The following is a 16056-nucleotide window of genomic DNA, read 5'->3' on the forward strand; positions in this document are numbered from 1 at the left end:
ATTCGTGTAGTTTTAGTTGGACCACTTTTTTCGCTTTGTGATAGATTGCGTTGTAGTAGTCACAAACATATGGCTCACAATTTTAGACGAACAATTGGTAACAGGTAGGTTTTTTAAATTACAATACAGAACGTAGGTACATCTGAACATTTTATTTCGGTTCTTCCAATGTGATACATGTACCTTTGTGAACTTATCATTTCTGAGAACGCATGCTGTTACAGCGCGATTACCTGTAAATACCACGTTAATGCAATAAATGCTCAAAATGTCCGTCAACCTCAATGCATTTGGCAATACGTGTAACGACATTCCTCTCAACAGTGAGTAGTTCGCCTTCCGTAATGTTCGCACATGCATTGACAATGAGCTGATGCATGTTTTCAGACGTTGTCGGTGGATCACGATAGCAAATATCCTTCGACTTTCACCATAAAAGAAAATCGGGGACGTCAGATCCGGTGAACGTGCGGGCCATGGTATGCTGCTTCGACGACCAATCCACCTGTCATGAAATACGCTATTCAATACCGCTTCAACCACATGCGAGCTATGTGCCTGACATCCATCATGTTGGAAGTACATCGCCATTCTGTCATGCAGTGAAACATCTTCTAGTAACATCGGTAGAACATTACGTAGGAAATCAGCATACATTGCACCATTTAGATTGCCATCGATAAAATGGGGGCCAATTATCCTTCCTCCCATAATGCCGCACCATACATTAACCCGCCAAGGTCGCTGATGTTCCACTTGTCGCAGCCATCGTCAATTTTCTGTTGCCAAATATTGAACATTATGCCACTTTACGTTATCGCTGTTGGGGAATGAGGCTTCGTCGCTAAATAGAACGCGTGCAAAAAATCTGTCATCGTCCCGCACTTTCTCTTGTGCCCAGTGGCAGAACTGTACACGACGTTTAGAGTCGTCGCCATGGAATTCCTAGTGCATAGAAATATGGTACGGGTGCAATCGATGTTGATGTAGCGTTCTCAACACCGACGTTTTTGAGATTCCCGATTCTCGCGCAATTTGTTTGCTACTGATGTGCGGATTAGCCGCGACAGCAGCTAAAACACCTACTTGGGCATCATCATCTGTTGCAGGTCGTGGTTGATGTTTCACATGTGGCTGAACACTTACTGTTTCCTTAAATAACGTAACTATCCGGCGAACGGTCCGGACACTTGGATGATGTCGTCCAGGATACCGAGCAGCATACGTAGCACACGTCCGTTGGGCATTTTGATCACGATTGCCATACATCAACACGATATCGACCTTTTGCGCAATTGGTAAACGGCCCATTTTAACACGGGTAATCTATCACGAAACAAATACCGCCCGCACTGGCGGAATGTTACGTGATACCACTTACTTATACGTATGTAACTATTACAGCCCCATCTATCACAAAGCGAAAAAAGCGGTCCAAGTAAAACATTCATATTTCTTTACGCACTACACGAATATGTAATAAAAAATGGTGGTTCCTATTTTTAAAAAAACGCAGTTGATATCCGTTTGACCTATGGCAGCGCAACCTAGCTGGCCAACCATAGCGCCATCTGGTTTCCCCCTTCAAGCTAGACGAGTTTCGTTCTTTGTAGTTTTTTCGTTTGATGATTATTTCGTGAGATATTTGGTCCGATCACTGTCAATGGACCACCCTGTATATACCTTATGTGTTCTGGCTGGAGGCAGTTCGCTCCGCGCTCTTGCACGTGCTAGAGCTGAATCAACCTTCGTTAAGTGAAGTTAGTGTTCGTCATTCATCTACTTACACCTCCCTCTACGTGGCAATATTCGTCACACGCGAAGTAACTCGGAAAGAGTCGCCTGCAGCAGTAGTTTCAAACTAAGCGCGACAGCCATTATTGCGTGTTTATTATTGTGACTACTGGTTTCTGTGTCGTGTTGTGACACTGCAAACTGTGCCGCTCCCTTGGGCTGCAGAGATGGTTGTCTCGAACCACTACAATCCAAGACATTGTCGAACCACTGTAATCCACAATGCCGCAGATTTTCGTTTCACCTACCTCCTGCAGGCGATGAAGCACTCTCCTCACGTAGCTCTATTGTTCTAAGTTATTCTTCATTATTGCGTTTCTTCAACAAATAGCAGTCGTTCCCTGCATCGCAGGTGTAAACCCCTGTGGTGACTTTTCATTTTAAGTTTGGATTAAATTTTGTGGCTATCACAAACTCGAGTTCGGGAGCTGTATACTGACTATGGAAACTCTCCATCGGACACACTCAGATGTAGTAAGAAAATGGAACAGTGGGTAGCCCGTTAAAAACTGAACACAGATAAAGCATGAAAACAGTAAGAAGGTATAATGAAGTATGAAAAAACAAGCGACATAGAAACAGTGAATGGTTCAAACTCAAGATGTGCAATATGGAGCGAATCGCAAGAATCGCAGCGTCGCGGCTGTGTCCTCACGGTATTGGACTGCAGAGCGTGAAATCCGTGCTCAGATCTGTTGTGTACATAGTTCCGCGTAGTCAGCATGTACACAACTTTCCCAATAGAGCGCGTCCCGCTAAGCACAACAGCGCAGGCGCAGCACAGGCGCAGCGCAGGCGCAGCTACGAGATGGCGCTGTCTTAGAGACAGACCAAATTCTGCTTCCGCCGATCCGCGTATTAATATGTAACGCAGCCAATGAGACTGCTGCTACTGTAGAACCTTTTCTCCTACGTATCACCCTCGCGCAGTGATACCTGAACGCGCGAGGTATTATAACGAGTGTACAGACCTCCGATTATTCAGTCTGCATTTGTCTGCACCAGTCTGTACCAGTCTGCAGTTGTCTGTACCAGTCTATAGTCAAGTTTCAGTCTGCGCCTAATAAGATTACCATATTGCCGTACATAAAAGAATAGACACTTTCTCAAGTATCAGAGATATGTGAGAATAAGATTAATGTACCAAGACCAAAGGAACTTCAGATTGTCAATTGTAAACAACATCCAGAATCAAGTTACGTAATATCTATGCTTTTTATTATCTTAATAAATGTGTGTGAAAATTAATCAAGTTCTGTTTAAAGTTGGTCACCGTCAGTCTGCTACTCTAAGCGTGCAAGTGGCATTTCTATCGCCTGACCTAACGGCAGAAAATAAACACGCCACGATAAGACCACGAGACATATTGCTGACACTCGCCTACTTGGTTAGAGCGACAAGTCAAATAATCTGATGGTGTGTGTACCGAAGGTCTTACAGTACGCACACCACAAGATCTCGGTCTTGCTCTTTTTTTTCCAAGATATGAACTTTCCACCCGGTCACTGACTCGTCTGCTTTGTGTGGAACAAATAGGAGGTACGTACGTCTGGAGGTCACTTTCTTACACCTCGCTGTTACAAACGGACGTTACAGCACGACACGGACACAAATTTGAATACAGCAGACAGACTCGTCAGAGACCGGACGGATAGTCCGTAATTTTGTTGAAAAGAATGGGCACAAGGGAGATTTGAACACAGATCTCCCCCTGTGCAACCCAGCATCGTCACCTCATAACCACGAGGCCGTGGCGATTCAAATGCGCTCGACGTTGCACATCTTGAGGTTGGACCGTCCATTGCTTCGATTTTGCTTCTTTTCTTCTGCTATCATGCTTGATCTCTATTCAGTTTTTGGTGGGCTATCCAGTGGGCCATCTTCCCAATAAATCTGAGGGGGTGCGCTGGGGAGTTGCCCTGTGAGAACACGCTTCTCCTACAGGAACATTTCTAATATTTGAGATATTCGGTTGAAAAGAGGAAAATTTCACTTTGAAACTAAAACACTACAATTCAAATTACGGTATTTCATTGCTCCTTCAGGACGTAACACGCTTCCCTAACAACGTCTTAGCTCATCTAGTCTCGTGTTAGCACCTATGTTTGTGTTACATTCACGCTCAAGTAACCATGGCAACACAGCATTTCCACACTAATTAAACAGATAATAGTTGATCACGGAACACTTTTCATTTACATTTAGCTATTAATATGTTCCTCTACGGCAATTACTGATTCACAAACACGACACAGTTTCAAGCATAAATCTCATAATTAATCCCACTCGACTCTTCATGAAATAATTGGGTTATTGAAACACTTTCCTTCTACGATGCGACTAAATACTTTCAACTCTTAATCATCATTATATCATGCTATTCGTTCGCGACGCGACTGTGCTCGACCATCTCGCCACCCACAGAGGCTGCCCGAGTTGCACTCAATGAGGGGGCGGGGGGGGGGGCACAAAGCAATGCATCCATCAGCAATCAGCAACCACACCACGCGACACTTGCCTCATGTGAGGTTCCAACTAGAGCGGGTGGCACAAAACAAAATCACACATCCTGTCAGCGTCCTCTGCCATCTCTAATGGTCTGAATGCATGAACAGCCGTTGTAGACTTGGCTCACTCTGTTTCTTCATGAGACATGGAATATAGGGTGTACAATACCCTCATACATCTGATGAACTGCAAATTAAATAGAGGACAGTGTTGGAGGGAGGATTGGTCAAAGATAATGTGGGGGGATCTTTCAATCTCTAGGAATGGGAGAATGCTCTGTGACTATCCTGTCAACATAGGAAAGATGGATTATGTACTACGGTTGAAGTGCTAGAAATACGTAGATCACTATACGACGCTGTTTGGTATACTTTGATGTATAGATTCGAGAATTACCCATGAATGGACGTACTGCACAGTCATGTATCTACACTACTGGACATTAAAATTGCTACACCACGAAGATGACGTGCTACAGACGCGAAATTTAACCGACAGGAAGAAGCTGATGTGATATGCAAATGATTAGCTTTGCAGGGCATTCACACAAGGTTGGCGTCGGTGGCGACACCTACACACAAACAGCAGTTCACCGGCGTTGCCTGATGAAATGTTGTTGTGATTCCTCGTGTAAGGAGAAGAGATCCGTACCATCACGTTTCAGATTTTGATAAAGGTCGGATTGTAGCCTATCGCCATTGCGGTTTATCGTATCGCGACATTGCTGCTCGCACTGGTCGAGATCCAGTGATTGTTAGCAGAATATGGAATCGGTGGGTTCAGGAGGGTAATACGGAACGCCGTGCTGGATCCCAACGGCCTCGTATCACTAGTATTCGAGATGACAGACATCTTATCTGCATGGCTGTAACGGATCGTGCAGCCATGTCTCGATCCCTGAGTCAATAGATGGGGACGTTTACAAGACAACAACCATCTGCACGAACAGTTCGACGACGTCTGCAGCAGCATGGACTATCAGCTCGGAGACCATGGCTGCGGTTAACCTTGACGCTGCGTCACAGACAGGAGCGCCTGCGATGGCGTACTCAACGACGAACGTGGGTGCACGAATGGCAAAACGTCATTTTTTCGGATGAATCCAGGTTCTGTTTACAGCATCATGATGGTCGCATCCGTGTTTGGCGACATCGCGGTGAACGCACATTGGAAGCGTGTATTCGTCATCGCCATACTGGCGTATCACCCGGCGTGATGGTACGGGGTGCCATTGGTTACACGTCTCGGTCACCTCTTGTTCGCACTGACGGCGCTTTGAACAGTGGACGTTACATTTCAGATGTGTTACGACCCGTGGCTCTACCCTCCATTATATCCCTGCGAAACCCTACATTTCAGCAGGATAATGCACGACCGCATGTTGCAGGTCCTGTACGGGCCTTTCTTGATACACAAAATGTTCGACTGCTGCCCTGGCCAGCACATTCTCCAGATCTCTCACCAATTGAAAACGTCTGGTCAATGGTGGCCGAGCAACTGGCTCGTCACAATACGCCAGTCACTACTGTTGATGAACTGTGGTATCGTGTTGAAGTTGCATGGGCCTGTGCAGGCCATCCAAGCTGTGTTTGACTCAATGCCCAGGCGTATCAAGGCCGTTATTACGGCCAGAGGTGGTTGTTCTGGGTACTGATTTCTCAGGATCTATGCACCCAAATTGCGTGAAAATGTATCACATGTCAGTTCTAGTATAATATGTTTGTGTCCAATGAATACCCGTTTATCATCTGCATTTCTTCTTGGTGTAGTACTTTTAATGGCCAGTAGTGTACATTCGCTACCTACTACATAGTACGTGCAAAGCGGTGGAGAGGTAGTTTTAGTGATGGTTCAGAAATTGGGAAGCATACTCCCGTCATTGTTCAGCATTGAAGTTACGGAAAAACGATAAAATTGCCAAAATTGATGGCATTATCAACTGTGGTGCTTATTACAATACATCGTCCCATATCAACAGTATATGGCTTCTCGCTCTAGTTAGAGGACCCTGCAATGTGTGGCCCTTTTGGCGTACAGGTCACAATGCGCCACCTTTTACTATAATGAATATTATTGTCAGATGAATGAGTGGCAACTCTTTGCCGACAGATTTGCTCTCTACTTGACAATCAAGCGAATGTGACACGACTTTTAGGGTTTTGTGAACATTCGACACGTTCCCTACAATTTTAGGGCGACGTCGATGTTTTATCAGGGTGGCGGTCTGATCCGTGTTTCTTGTAAATTATCAGCCAGCCACATACTTCTCTGAATCTGTTTTAGTTTTCCTCTTGTTTTACTTCCCTTTTCCTAATAGTTGTCGAACATCTCAACAATTTTAACGCTATCTTTCATTGAGCTAGTGTGATATCTGCTAACTATGCGAGATGTGTTCAAAACGTACCGGCAATTTTCATTTTTTAGAAATACTTTTATTATTGTCTACATAATGTTATAATATACAGAAGAATGGAAAAGAAAATTGAGAATGCGCTAGGTAACGATCAGTTTGGCTTTAGGAAAAGTAAAGGGACGAGAGAGGCAATTCTGACGTTACGGCTAATAATGGAAGCAAGGCTAAAGAAAAATCAAGACACTTTCATAGGATTTGTCGACCTGGAAAAAGCGTTCGACAATATAAAATGATGCAAGCTGTTCGAGATACTGAAAAAAGTAGGGGTAAGCTATAGGGAGAGACGGGTCATATACAATATGTACAACAACCAATAGGGAATAATAAGAGTGGACGATCAAGAACGAAGTGCTCGTATTAAGAAGGGTGTAAGACAGGGCTGTAGCCTTTCGCCCCTACTCTTCGATCTGTACATCGAGGAAGCTATGATGGAAATAAAAGAAAGGTTCAGGAGAGGAATTAAAATACAAGGTGAAAGGATATCAATGATACGATTCGCTGATGACATTGCTATCCTGAGTGAAAGTGAAGAAGAATTAAATGATCTGCTGAACGAAATGAACAGTCTAATGAGTACACAGTATGATTCGAGAGTAAATCGGAGAAAGACGAAGGTAATGAGAAGTAGTAGAAATGAGAACAGCGAGAAACTTAACATCAGGATTGATGGTCACGAAGTCAATGAAGTTAAGGAATTCTGCTACCTAGGCAGTAAAATAACCAACGACGGACGGAGCAAGGAGGACATCAAAAGCAGACTCGCTATGGCAAAAAAGGCATTTCTGGCCAAGAGAAGTCTACTAATATCAAATACCGGCCTTAATTTGAGGAAGAAATTTCTGAGGATGTACATCTGGAGTACAGCACTGTATGGTAGTGAAACATGGACTGTGGGAAAACTGGAACAGAACAGAATCGAAGCATTTGAGATGTGGTGCTACAGACGAATGTTGAAAATTAGGTGGACTGATAAGGTAAGGAATGAGGAGATTCTACGCAGAATCGGAGAGGAAAGGAATATGTGGAAAACACTGATAAGGAGAAGGGACAGGATGATAGGACATCTGCTAAGACTTGAGGGAATGACTTCCATGGTACTAGAGGGAGCTGTAGAGGGCAAAAACTGTAGAGGAAGACAAGGATTGGAATACGTCAAGCAAATAATTGAGGACGTAGGTTGCAAGTGCTATTCTGAGATGAAGAGGTTAGCACAGGAAAGGAATTCGTGGCGGGCCGCATCAAACCAGTCACTAGACTGATGACCAAAAATAAATGTTATCTCCTTCAAAGTAGTCCCCCATTACATGTTATACACTTATGCAAACGCTTCTTCATATTCCCGGAACACTTCTGGAACTCTATCTTTGCGACAGCACATAGCTCTTTCAGCGATGCTCGTTAAACACATCTAAGCTTGTAAAACGACGGCCCTTTAACGTTCGCTTGTCTTGTGACAGCCAGAGCGAGAGCACCAGCAGCAGCGAGTACTGTTTGTATAAAGCGTTTATTTTGCATTTTGTTTACGACCTTCCACTAAGGAAGGGATTCTATTTGTGTTTATCTGCTCTGCATAGTAACTAACAGTTCTTGATAAAACTTTACGTAGTTTTCGTGTTAGATTTCTTAGTGTTTTCTTGATCGTTTAGAACAGAAAGCGCCCTAAAACCGTCTTTTGTTTGTTTCGCGGCCGTTAGCCACTAGTCACTTGAATCAGCAGTTGTCTTGTGACAGCCAGAGCGAGAGCACCAGTAGCAGCGAGTACTGTTTGTATAAAGCGTTTTTGTACTTATTTGCTGCGCTTAGCTTTTAAATAGTTTTTCTGGGAAAACCTAGCGTAGTTTTCGCGTCTCGTATTTCAGTGAGTGTTTCTTGATTATCAGAGTAGCTCATCAGAAGATTATCTTGGGAATTTGTCACCGTATAGGGTAGGGTAAACATAGTCATGTGTAGGGACTGTGGTTGTTGTGAGCGGACGCAAGGAGAATTGGCCACTCTTCGGGGGCAGGTGGAGGCTTTGTCTGTTAGGCTCATCGAGCTCGAGGCGCAGGCGTCGGCTCGTAGTGGCGTTGGGGCAACTGTGGTGAGACCTATGCCTACTTCGGTGGCCTTGGAATCACATGGAACCCCTGATGTCGCTGCGTCTTCCGGCAGTGAGCATCTTACCGGTCAGCCATCACTCCAGGGTGAATGGCGGACAGTGGTGGGCTCGCGCGTGCCTGGCCGAAAGGCGAAGGTGGGATCTGGCCGCGTGACGGCTGCCTTACCCCTTTCCAACAGGTACGGGGTGCTTCCTAGTGGTGATGACATCGTTTCCGAGCCACCACAGGATGCCTCGCCTGTTGGGCCAGTGGCCGATTCTCCGGCAAGGTCCCGACAGTCACAGAGGGCGGGCCTATTAGTTATAGGGAGCTCCAACGTTAGGCGGGTTATGGAGCCCCTCAGGAAAATAGCGGGTAGGTCGGGGAAGAATGCCAGTGTGCACTCGGTGTGCTTGCCGGGGGGTCTCGTCCGTAATGTGGAGGAGGCCCTTCCGGCAGCTATTGAACGCACTGGGTGTGACCGGCTGCAGATAGTAGCACATGTCGGAACGAATGACGCCTGCCGCTTGGGTTCTGAGGCCATCCTTGGTTCCTTCCGGCGGCTGGCTGATTTGGTGAAGACAACCAGCATCGCACGCGGAGTGCAAGCTGAGCTTAATATCTGCAGCATAGTGCCCAGAGTCGATCGTGGTCCTCTGGTTTGGAGCCGTGTGGAGGGTCTAAACCAGAGGCTCAGACGACTCTGCGACTATAATGGTTGCAAATTCATCGACCTCCGTTATTGGGTGGAGAACTGTAGGGCCCCCCTAGACAGGTCAGGCGTGCACTACACACCGGAAGCAGCTACTAGGGTAGCAGAGTACGTGTGGCGTGCACACGGGGGTTTTTTAGGTCAGAGGGACCCCCTCCCCCCTTGGGCGACATTATCATCGTTGATAAAGAACGTCCGTCCTCAGAGACCAAAGACAGGAAAAGTTAACGTAATATTGGTAAACTGCAGGAGTATCCAGGGCAAGGTTCCTGAATTAGTATCTCTTATTGAAGGAAATAGTGCGCATATAGTATTAGGAACGGAAAGTTGGTTAAAACCGGAAGTGAACAGTAACGAAATCCTAGACACAGAATGGAATATATACCGCAAGGATAGGATAAACGCCAATGGTGGAGGAGTATTTATAGCAGTAAAGAATTCAATAATATCCAGTGAAGTTATTAGCGAATGCGAATGTGAAATAATCTGGGTTAAGCTAAGTATCAAAGGTGGGTCAGATATGATAGTCGGATGCTTCTATAGACCACCTGCATCAGCAACCGTAGTAGTTGAGCGCCTCAGAGAGAACCTGCAGAACGTCGTGAAGAAGTTTCGTGATCATACTATTGTAATAGGGGGAGACTTCAATCTACCAGGTATAGAATGGGATAGTCACACAATCAGAACTGGAGCCAGGGACAGAGACTCTTGTGACATTATCCTGACTGCCTTGTCCGAGAATTACTTCGAGCAGATAGTTAGAGAACCAACTCGTGAAGCTAACGTTTTAGACCTCATAGCAACAAATAGACCGGAACTTTTCGACTCCGTGAATGTAGAAGAGGGTATCAGTGATCATAAGTCAGTGGTTGCATCAATGACTACAAGTGTAATAAGAAATGCCAAGAAAGGAAGGAAAATATATTTGCTTAACAAGAGTGATAGGGCACAAATCGCAGAATATCTGAGTGACCACCATGAAACGTTCATTTCTGAGGAGGAGGATGTGGAACAAAAATGGAAAAAATTCAGAAACATCGTCCAGTACGCCTTAGATAAGTTCGTACCGACTAAGGTCCAAAGCGAGGGGAAAGATCCACCGTGGTATAACAATCATGTACGAAAGGTACTACGGAAACAAAGAAAGCTTCATCATAGGTTTAAGAGTAGTCGAATCATAGCTGATAAGGAAAAGCTGAACGAAGCGAAAAAGAGCGTAAAGAGAGCAATGAGAGAAGCATTCAACGAATTCGAACATAAAACATTGGCAAACAATCTAAACAAGAACCCTAAAAAGTTTTGGTCATATGTAAAATCGGTAAGCGGATCTAAATCCCCTATTCAGTCACTCGTTGACCACGATGGCACCGAAACAGAGGACGACCGAAGAAAGGCAGAAATACTGAATTCAGTGTTCCGAAACTGTTTCACTGCGGAAAATCGTAACACGGTCCCTGACTTCAGCCGTCGCACGGACGCCAAAATGGAAAATATTGAAATAAACGATATCGGAATTGAAAAACAACTGCTATCACTTAGTAGCGGAAAAGCATCCGGACCAGACGAGATACCCTTAAGATTCTACAGTGATTATGCTAAAGAACTTGCCCCCTTTCTATCAGCGATTTATCGTAGATCGCTGGAAGAACGTAAAGTACCTAGCGACTGGAAGAAAGCGCAGGTCGTTCCCATTTTCAAGAAGGGTCATAAATCAGATGCGAATAATTATAGGCCTATTTCGCTTACGTCAATCTGTTGTAGAATAATGGAACATGTTTTGTGTTCTCGTATTATGACGTTCTTAGATAGTACAAATCTCCTTCATCATAACCAACATGGATTCCGCAAACAGAGATCATGTGAAACTCAGCTCGCCCTATTTGCCCAAGAAATTCACAGTGCCGTAGACACTGGCGAGCAGATTGATGCCGTATTCCTGGACTTCAGGAAGGCATTTGATACGGTTCCGCACTTACGTTTAGTGAAAAAAATACGAGCTTACGGAATATCGGACCAGGTTTGTGATTGGATTCAGGATTTCCTAGAAGAAAGAACACAACATGTCATTCTTAACGGTTCAAAATCTGCAGATGTAGAGGTAATTTCGGGAGTACCGCAAGGAAGCGTGATAGGACCTTTATTGTTTACAATATACATAAATGACTTAGTTGACAACATCGGTAGCTCCGTGAGGCTATTTGCAGATGACACGGTTGTCTACAAGAAAGTAGCAACATCAGAAGACTCGTACGTACTCCAGGAAGACCTGCAGAGGATTAATGCATGGTGCGACAGCTGGCAGCTTTCCCTAAACGTAGATAAATGTAATATAATGCGCATACATAGGGGCAGAAATCCATTCCAGTACGATTATGCCATAGGTGGTAAATCATTGGGAGCGGTAACGACCGTAAAATACTTAGGAGTTACTATCCGGAGCGATCTGAAGTGGAATGATCACATAAAACAAATAGTGGGAAAAGCAGGCGCCAGGTTGAGATTCATAGGAAGAATTCTAAGAAAATGTGACTCATCGACGAAAGAAGTAGCTTACAAAACGCTTGTTCGTCCGATTCTTGAGTATTGCTCATCAGTATGGGACCCTTACCAGGTTGGATTAATAGAAGAGATAGACATGATCCAGCGAAAAGCAGCGCGATTCGTCATGGGGACATTTAGTCAGCGCGAGAGCGTTACGGAGATGCTGAACAAGCTCCAGTGGCGGACACTTCAAGAAAGGCGTTACGCAATACGGAGAGGTTTATTATCGAAATTACGAGAGAGCACATTCCGGGGAGAGATGGGCAACATATTACTACCGCCCACATATATCTCGCGTAATGATCACAACGAAAAGATCCGAGAAATTAGAGCAAATACGGAGACTTACAAGCAGTCGTTCTTCCCACGCACAATTCGTGAATGGAACAGGGAAGGGGGGATCAGATAGTGGTACAATAAGTACCCTCCGCCACACACCGTAAGGTGGCTCGCGGAGTATAGATGTAGATGTAGATGTAGATTTAGCCAGGAAAAATTCACACGGGGCCATACGTAACGAATATGGAGGCTGTGGCATCATTACAATGTTGTTTTCTGCCAAAAATTCATGAACAAGCAATGAAGTGTGAACAAGTGAATTATTGTGGTGTAAAAGCCATGAATTGTTTCGCAACGAATCCTGGAGGTTTTTTTTTCGTATTGCTTCTAGAAAACGGCGTTGAAGTTGCGGGTAGTAGTATATGTAACTGATTTCGACCTTTTGGCCAGAACTCGAGAGGCCCCACACGGTTAAAATCGAAGAAAACACTGAGCAGTACCATTCCAAAACCCATTGCACTTTCCGAGCTTTTCTCGAACTTGTCGGTCCAGAATGCCTCCACTCGATGATTCAGCCTTCGTTTCCACGTCATACCCGTACACCCACGTTTTGTCACCTATTATGGCGCGTTTAAGTAGTTCTGTACTGTTGCTGACCTCATTTAGCGAATCCCGAGCAACTTCCATTCTCCGCTGGTCTCAATCGGAATTCAACATCTCTGGCACAAACTTTGTTGTCAAACGTTTCATACCCAATACATCCGAAAAGATTTAATGGCATAAGCAAATTGATACGCCAACATTACCAGCAAATTCTCTGACTGTGATTCGGCGATCGTCCAAAATCATTTCGCTTTTTCCACGTTTCCGTCGGTTGTTGATGTGCTGGGGCGCCCAGAAAGTTCGTCATCCTCAAATGTTTCACCGCCACCTCCAAAACGCTTGTATTGTTGTTATGGTCTTCAGTCCTGAGACAGGTTTGATGCAGCTCTCCATGCTACTCTATCCTGTGCAAGCTGCTTCATCTCACAGTACCTACTGCAGCCTACATCCTTCTTAATCTGCTTAGTGTATTCATCTCTTGGTCTCCCTCTATGAATTTTACCCTCCACGCTGCCCTCCAATACTAAATTGGTGATCCCTCGATGTCTCAGAACATGTCCTACCAACCGATCCCTTCTTCTTGTCAAGTTGTGCCACAAACTCCTCTTCTCCCCAATTCTATTCAGTACCTCCTCATTAGTTATGTCATCTACCCATCTAATCTTCAGCATTCTTCTGTAGCACCACATTTCAAAAGCTTCTATTCTCTTCTTGTCCAAACTATTTATCGTCCATGTTTCACTTCCATACATGGCTACACTCCACACAAATACTTTCAGAAACGACTTCCTGACACTTAAATCTATACTCGACGTTAACAAATTCCTCTTCTTCAGAAACGCTTTCCTTTCCATTGCCAGTCTACATTTTATATCGTCTCTACTTCTACCAGAATAAGTTATTTTGCTCCCCAAATAGCAAAACTCCTTTACTACTTTAAGTGTCTCATTTCCTAATGTAATTCCCTCAGCATCACCTGAGTTAATTCGACTACATTCCATTATCCTCGTTTTGCTTTTGTTGATGTTCATCTTATATCCCCCTTTCAAGACACTGTCCGTTCCGTTCCGTTCCGTTCCGTTCAACTGCTCTTCCAAGTCCTTTGCTTGTACCACTCGTAAACCCTTGTTTCGCTCATTAGAGACTCACCAAAAGCAATATTCTACATTTATAAAAGTTATTTACATTTTATTCCATTTTCGTAGCAAAATATCATGCATCTTGAAGACAAATCAGTATTTACCACTAATAAGCAAACACAAGTAACGTATGTGACAACTGACGACCCACTAATCGTCCAATACGGTGATCAGTGAATATATACAACTTCCTGTCAGATTAAAACTGTGCGCCGGGCCGACACTCGAACTCGGGACCTTTACCTTTCGCGGGCAACTGCTCTGCTAACTGAGCTACCCAAGCACGACTCACGCCCCGTCCTCATAGCTTCAATTCCGCCAGTACCTCGTCTCCTAGCTTCCAAAACTTCACAAAAGGTCTCCTGCGAACGTTGCAGAACTAGCACTGCTGGAAGAAAGGATATTGCGGAGACATGGCTTAGCCACAGCCTGAGGGATGTTTCCAGAGTGAGATTTTCACTCTTCAGCGGAGTGTGCGCTGATATGAAACTTCCTGGCAGATTAAAACTGTGTGCCGGACGGAGACCCGAACTTGGGACCTTTGCCTTTCGCGGGCAAGTGCTCTACCAACTGAGCTACCCAAGCACGAGTCACTCCCAGTCCTCACAGCTTTACTTCCGCCAGTACCTCGTCTCCCACTTTCCAAACTTCACAGAAGCTCTCCTGCGAACATTGCAGAACAAGCACTCTTGGAAGAAAGGATATTGCGGAGACGTGGCTTAGTCTGGGGGATGTTTCCAGAGTGAGATTTTCACTCTGCAGCGGAGTGTGCACTGATGTGAAACTTCCTGGCAGACTAAAACTGTGTGCCGGACCGAGACTCGAACTCAGAACCTTTGCCTTTCGCGGGTAAATGCTCTACCAACTGGGCTGCCCAAGCACGACTCGCGACCCGTCCCCATAGCTTCAATTCCGCCAGTACCTCGTCTCCCACTTTCCAAACTTCACAGGAGCTCGCCTGCGAACCTTGCAGAATTAGGACTCTGGAAGAAGGGATATTGCGGAGACATGGCTTAGCCACAGCCTAGGGGATGTTTCCAGAGTGAGATTTTCACTCTTCAGCGGAGTGTGCGCTGATATGAAACTTCCTGGCAGATTAAAACTGTGTGCCGGACCGAGACTCCAACTCGGGAGCTTTGCCTGGAAGGTAGGAGACGAGGTACTGGCAGAAGTAAAGCACTGACGACGGGGCGTGAGTCGTGCTTGGGTAGCTCAGATGGTAGAGCACTTGCCGGCGAAAGGCACACTCCGCTGCAGAGTGAAAATCTCATTCAGTGAACATATAGTTTGACATGTTGGCCGACACAACAACGAAAAATCGCGACAATTGGACTAATACAATCTTCGAAATTAAAAATTCCCGATACTCATTGAACACACCTGTATACAGCACATAACAGAGGACAGAGTGTGCAAATAGTGATCCGAGATTAACAGATTTGCAGGAAATCATAATAGGCCATTATAAATTAGTGAGGAGAAAAGAACATAAATTAAATGATGCATTGGTTAACGTTGGCAACGAAGACAAAATTTGTAAAAAATTTTTAGTAAAGCTGTTGATTGTTTTACATATTTCACTGCGAAATATAGTCACTGCTAGGAGACACTCACTCGTTCCTGCCATCACCACCAACAGCGCAGACGCCAGCGCACAAGGGAAGCGAGTAGCCATGGCTGCTGCCGTTCCCAGCACCGTCACCGCTGGCGCTGTTGCTGCTACTGAGACCATCTGCAAGCGCGTCGCCTTGTGCATGCACGCTGATAAGCCAAAGCATTACGACCTCTGCCCACGTCGACGTTGGATGCCGCCCGGTGGAGTTTCGGCCACATCATGTATGTAGGCCGAGCACACGAGAACGGGGGTCTCCCCGGCGATGATATGGGCTGCAAGTTGGATAATCTTTTGAGATAAGCGACTTTGACAAAGGACAGATTATTATAAAGCAGAGCCTGTGAACGAGTATCTAGAAAACGGCGAGGCGTGTC

At 45.1% G+C, this 16056-nt stretch overlaps 1 protein-coding gene across 1 annotated transcript in view; it reads right to left on the reverse strand.

Moving 5' to 3' along the window:
* Nucleotides 1-15823, reverse strand: part of LOC126106129 (brachyurin-like) — a 151883-nt gene extending 136060 nt beyond the window's left edge. Inside the window, exon 1 of the mRNA XM_049912373.1 lies at nucleotides 15682-15823. Coding sequence (XP_049768330.1) covers nucleotides 15682-15823 — 142 coding nt within the window. The remainder of the gene's footprint in view (nucleotides 1-15681) is intronic.
* Nucleotides 15824-16056: the final 233 nt, after the last annotated feature.

This window comes from Schistocerca cancellata, chromosome 10, assembly GCF_023864275.1.
Source record: "Schistocerca cancellata isolate TAMUIC-IGC-003103 chromosome 10, iqSchCanc2.1, whole genome shotgun sequence".
Lineage (NCBI taxonomy): Eukaryota > Metazoa > Arthropoda > Insecta > Orthoptera > Acrididae > Schistocerca > Schistocerca cancellata.